Source organism: Triticum aestivum, chromosome 1B (assembly GCF_018294505.1).
Source record: "Triticum aestivum cultivar Chinese Spring chromosome 1B, IWGSC CS RefSeq v2.1, whole genome shotgun sequence".
In the NCBI taxonomy this organism is placed as follows: Eukaryota; Viridiplantae; Streptophyta; class Magnoliopsida; order Poales; family Poaceae; genus Triticum; species Triticum aestivum.
The window spans coordinates 27433402-27439223 of NC_057795.1; the positions used below are offsets into that span (position 1 = coordinate 27433402).

Here is a 5822-nt window from a genome sequence, read left to right on the forward strand (position 1 = left end):
AGCCGGTATAGTTTCTCCAGCGGGCGCCCAAAAACAGTGCACGCGGCTTATGTAGTTCAGCACGCTGGCCGAAACACAATCACGCACCGCTTATTTGCTGCGCCCGCTCCCGCACGCTGGACTCTCGCACGCTCGCTCTCTAACTCTCACCCCCCATCCAGCCGCGCCGCCGCCGCCGCCGCCCGTGCCCCCGTCGATCATTCCGGTGCTTCCCCAGCCTATCCCCGTGCCGCCGCGGCTTCTCCGCCCCCCACCTCTAGTCCCGCCAGCCCTCGCGCGCGTCCGTCCTCCGACGAACAACGCCCGAGCGCTCGCTGCCGCTCGGCGCCTGCAAGGTGTTCGACAAAACGCCTACAAGGTATGTATTGCTCAAACTTCATGAATTTGGTGCATGTTGATTGTAGTTTTTATAGCATAGTATTGAACATCGTAGATGAGTTCCTCGTATGCTTCTTCCGAAGAAGAGTTATGCATATCAATAAAAAACCGAAGCACAGTGGTTCGGTTATGGGTTGGCAGAAAATTTCGACAGATAGGATTGATGCCCATAAAAGATTGATGAGGCACTATTTCGTGGAGAATTCCACATACCCGGAGTCATATTTCTATCGCCGGTTCAGGATGAGCACCGACTTGTTCAGGCGCATTGCAGAGAAACTAGCGAGCCATGACAAGTTTTTTTAGGAAAGGAGGAATGCCGCCGGAGAGCTCAGGCATAGCACCTTTCAGAAGGTGACAATCTGTTTGCTTAAGTTGGCATATGGTATCCCGGCTGATCTAGTTGATGATCACTTGGCTATGGGTGAGTGCCAAGCCATCATGTGTGTCAAGCGCTTTGAAATGGGAATTGTGTAAACGTTTGGCGAGGAGTATTTGAGACGTCCCTGTGATGAAGACTCGCTAGGCTATTGACGATGAACAAAGCTCGCTACTTTCCTGGCATGCTTGGCTCAATAGATTGCATGCATTGGAGTTGGAAGAATTGTCCAAAGGCATGGCATGGGCAATTCCACGGCCAAAAAAAGGGTTCCGCTATAATCCTTGAAGCGGTGGCCGATCAGGAGACTTGGATTTGGCATGCATTCTTTGGAATGCCTGGATCTTTGAATGACATCAATGTTGTCAACCGGTCACCACTGATGAATAATATTGCAAACGATGAGTTGCCACTGGTGCAGTTTGTAGCAAATGGTCGTACGTACAACCATGGCTATTATCTAGCGGATGGCATCTATCCAGAGTGGCAAACCTTCGTGAACCGTTGAAAAAGCTGGAAGGTAAGAAAAATCTTGATTACACAATGCTCAGGTGGCGGCTAGAAAAGATGTGGAGAGAGCTTTTGGGATTTTGCAAGCCCAATTTGCTATTGTGGGAGGACCGGCTAGATTTTTGGATCAAAAAATGCTTTGGTACATCATGCATGCTTGTGTGATCATGCACAACATGATCATCGAGAATGAGTGTGGCCAAGATTTAGACTACTCACAGTATGAGCTCTTGGGACATCCTGTGCGAGTGCGACGGAGGGCTGAAAGGGTGGCCTGTTTTGTTTCCTCCTACCATGTAATTCGGAGTCCCGCAGCACACAATGATCTTCAGAAGGATCTCATTGAGGAGTGGTGGGCATGGCATGGACGACAAAGAGCATGACTTCTGCTTTCGACATTGTATTGTTCATGAACTATTTGTTGTGTTTATTGCAGTATTTGTTGTGCTGAACAATAAACTATTTGTTTGGGTTGTAATAATAACGAAATTGAACTATTTATTGTTGATTTATTTGATCATTTTTGCTTCTATTTGAAATGTATATGTTGTTTGTGCGAGTCGCGCGCTGCATTTTAGCGCGACTGTTGGAGCCAGCGCCGACGGCCGCGCAAAACTAGCCGAACGGCGCGCGGCAAACTAATATTTAACGCATGGCGCGAAGCGCGGCTGTTGGAGATGCTCTTAGTCTGATACAATTATCTTCATCCGTTCAAAAACTTATGTGCCACTTTTTTTCTGAAATGGCTCGTTGTATTTGCCACCTAAGCTACTACTGGGGCCTTCCAAGCTAGGGAGTAAACCTGGGACATATCTGTTTTAATCTAGCCAAGGGAGAATGCTTCACAAAAACAATTGCAAACTGAATTACACTTTTACTGCCACCGATGCTATTGAACAAGTATGGTGCACTTCTATTTTCTCATGAAGTGAATTGCAAACTCTCCCAGGCCAAACAGTAAATAGGTCATGAGCACCACGTTACCTTTATTTTCTTACTCTACACTCAACATTTGACAGAAGTATGGAGACATGGTACTATGCTTCAGAACTATATTTTACCGAGAACAGAAGCAGTTTTTTTGTCATTGATCTCATGGCCAAACATGGAACTACTAGATAAGCTACGGAGACATCCGCAGGAAGAGATTTAAAGCATCAATCAGTCTGCTACCATTCCACTGAAGCCGTAGGCCTAATTAGTTTTGACAGAAAAGAAATCAAATTCTAACTCTCTCACATGCAGCTTCAAGAAGCAAACCTCGGCAACGAACGGCCGGAGAAGTGGAGATACGCGATACCCCACTCCCAACCTCCCAGGAAGCAGCCACAGTATATAAATGAACCGGATCAGGCCGAAGTGGAGAATTGGAAGCGAGGCACAGTAGGAGGAGCAAGTCTAGAAGTAACTGAACTTACACACAACAAAATCATCTGTTCACACAGAAAACACATTCAAACTTTCAAATTACCATCATACGTACACAGTACCAATCACACAATTCTTTAGTAATGTCAACCTCGAGGCCGCTGAAGAGGAGAGGGAGCTCGGCAACCTTGATGGAGGAGGCCATCGTGTGGAGGAGTTGGGCCTACCACGGTGAGAAGGGCGCGATGCTGGTGCCCGTCGGCCGCCTTGGCGGATCTAACTCCGGGGGCCAGGGAGGAGTAGCGCGGCTCCAGGAGCAGCATGGGTCGCCTGCATGTCGTCATGACCGCTGACGGAGGGATATGAGATGAGGAGAAGGTGGCTGGCTGGGGAGGGAGGCAGGGCTGCTGTGAAACCAGGGCACGCGAACTCACGCGTCAGCGTCTGAACAGCACATACAGACGACACTAGTGGCCATACGTGCCCGAATTAGGGACTGTGTGCGTATCAATAGCGCACGGACGTGTTTCTGAACCTTACCGTTGGCAATCCATGACATTTAGACCAGGAATAGGGGGAAGCATCATACATGGCCAGGGGAGATCTCCTTTCCCGCGCTCTGGCTGCACTATCCAGTAGCGAATCGCGTCTGTCTGCATCGACATATGCACACGAAGAAGTGGATCGGCAAAATCAACAACATCACGCACCACGGCTGGGCAACAGTGATTCGGCTGCCTTTTATTTTAAGGATACAATTTTTGAAAAAAGATAGGAGTAGATCAACAACATCACACAGCACTGGCCGTCCTGAAACCAAGTAATGAGGGAAAAACTGGCATGGAAAGTAAAGGTTCGAACCTTAGCTCAACAGTTCTCCACGTCAGTCTCGGGCCGAACACGGGTGGTCCCTTCCTCCTGGACTGGCGTCTTGGCTGCTGGCTGCTGCTGTCTCGCAGGTAGCATGGTCCAACTTTCTCTATAAGAGGAAATAAGCATCAAATGAAATATTACATGGAAATGCAAATGAGGTAAGAGGAGGGACCACATCCCACACGAATGAGCGTTTGTGATAGCAGCCGCGCCAGCGAAACTTTATATCTTTGCTTTTGTCTATATATATATCTTTCCCTAATAATAATAAAGCATGGATTGACTCCTTGGGTCCACCGTCATAATACGCTTCTTTCCGTAATTTTATGCTTTCAGTTTGAATTTAAAACATATACGCGAGGTGGTACTAAAAGGACTAAAGCCCGAGCTAGATGAACTGAGCCCGGCCACGCGCTCCGGCCTAGTAAATCTTGCAGAAAGCCCCATATAGTTAATAGAAATCAACCCGCACTCCGCCAAAATGAACTGGTGCGGGTAGTTTACTGAAACCCTTGAATTCGGAATATGGGAAAGTCGCCCCAGGTTGGAGGACTACTCCTTTTATAGGGGTTGCAATGGCTTTATTCTAGAGTAGAGCATCGACAAGTTGCTGCTTGGGTAAAACAAACGCGAGACTTGCAGGCATTGTTGGACAAACACATGACCATCTAATACATATTAGCAGAGTGAATGCAAGCAGAGGCAAGACTTTTTGCAGCAGAGGAGATCACAAGACTATCCAGTAGAGGAAATCGATTTAATTTCTGAATGCAAGCAAGGAGCACATAGATGCCAATATCTATCTAACTCTCATTAGGCATTGCAGCAGCGAATTGAAGTAGCAGAGGAGAAAATGCAGGTGTCCATGTTGAAATCGGGGAGAGGAAAAATGACTCAACCGAACAGCAGCAGCGTCGTCTCCCTGGACTGAATCGAGGAAGTGAGATTTCTTCCATGGCGTCGGGGCTTCTCCATGGCCCTCCTCTTGAATAGGTACCTGCAGAAACTTATCTCCCCATGGCCCCTTCCTTCACGCGGGGAGATGAGATGGGAAGAAAGTGCCTGCAGACGCACGCACGCACGCATCAGATGCGGAGAGGAAGAACACCATCGGTAGAAGAAGAAACAGGGGGAGGAAAGATCTGCCCTGCTGCACCTTGTGCGGGCTCGCCATGGTCATGGGTGGAAGAGAGGGGGTAGCTAGGGTTTCGGGCGCCGTCGAGGGGGAGGGAGGTTGGACCCGAACGTGCTGCACGGCGACCAGAGGGGGGATGAGACGGGCTCCAACCGGTGGTGCTTGGCCGTCGAGAAGAGAAAGGATCCAGCCGGCGGCGATCCTCTGCTGCCCGACCAGGGTGGCTCCTCCGCGGAGACCGGAGAGGAGAGGAGATGAGCCGCTGCATCTTGGGGTGTAAGAACGTGGGCGCGGGACCAGCCGTCGCCGTCGCCATCACCGGAGATGCATTGGCGGCGTGGGTGGGAGTTGCGCCGATTTGGGAAGGGTTGGGTAGGGACTGGGATCCCGTCTCTCTGTTTTCTTTTGCTTGATGAATTGGCATACGAGGGAGGAGCCTGTGATTGGTGAGTCGGGTCCTACCACGGATCGACCCACTCGCCCATTCAATCTTAGCCATCCGTGCAAATCCAACACAGGAGACAACTGCCTCGTTTCTTATGGACTCTATAAAGAATTATATTTAGGAACGAGGGAGTAGAAGATATAAATAATAATGCATGTTAGCGCAGCCCACGTTTCCGATAATTTTAGCTGTGGGCTTGTTCACAATTTTTACGAGGGGGTGGTTGTTGTTTTAATGGAGGGACTTGTACCAGACATGAATGATACAAAGTGCGACCTGGCACACCGTAACACCACTTGGAATAAGCAGGTAGCCATCTGAAAAAACAATCGACAACTAAAAAGGAAAAAACGGCGACCTGGCACGTACATAATTTTAAACGATTGTTTTGATGGAGTGAAAAAGTAAAACTACCCCACTACGTATATATAGGCTTCAGCCTCCGCGCTTGCTTGCTAGAGTTGCTCTATTCACACACTCTCACCTTCTCCATATATAAACAAGATAGCGGTGGTAACACTGTCTTTCTCCCTTCAAAAAACACTATCTTTCTATCATCGCCACTTGTTACAGATCCGGACGTATCCCCCTCCGCCGGTGAAGGGGAGGAGGGGCAGCGTTTAGGCCGTCATCGATAGTGAGGGAGGAGACCCACTGCCGGCCGCACCGTTATCTCTAGCCGAGAGCTGGCGCGGGAGGTCCTCCGATCTCTTCATCGTTGCCCAAGTGTGGGC

At 49.2% G+C, this 5822-nt stretch overlaps 1 protein-coding gene across 1 annotated transcript; it reads right to left on the minus strand.

Annotated features, from left to right (window-relative positions):
• Window positions 1–2696: 2696 nt before the first annotated feature.
• Window positions 2697–5056, minus strand: LOC123085411 (uncharacterized). Its single transcript, XM_044507044.1, has 3 exons — window positions 4665–5056; window positions 4408–4570; window positions 2697–3614 (listed from the first exon to the last, which is right to left on the minus strand). The coding sequence occupies exons 1-3, from the start codon at window positions 4686–4688 to the stop codon at window positions 3427–3429; spliced, it is 375 nt and encodes a 124-aa protein (XP_044362979.1). The 5' UTR covers window positions 4689–5056; the 3' UTR covers window positions 2697–3426.
• Window positions 5057–5822: the final 766 nt, after the last annotated feature.

What these genes read in the sequence shown, in the direction of transcription:
- LOC123085411 (XM_044507044.1), bottom strand. Translation starts at nt 4,688, where the DNA reads ATGACCATGGCGAGCCCGCACAAG. An exon ending in CCATGGCGAGCCCGCACAAG is followed by an intron (nt 4,571 to 4,664) that starts GTGCAGCAGGGC and finishes GTGCGTCTGCAG; the next exon opens with GCACTTTCTTCCCATCTCAT. An exon ending in GACGACGCTGCTGCTGTTCG is followed by an intron (nt 3,615 to 4,407) that starts GTTGAGTCATTT and finishes TTCCTCTTATAG; the next exon opens with AGAAAGTTGGACCATGCTAC.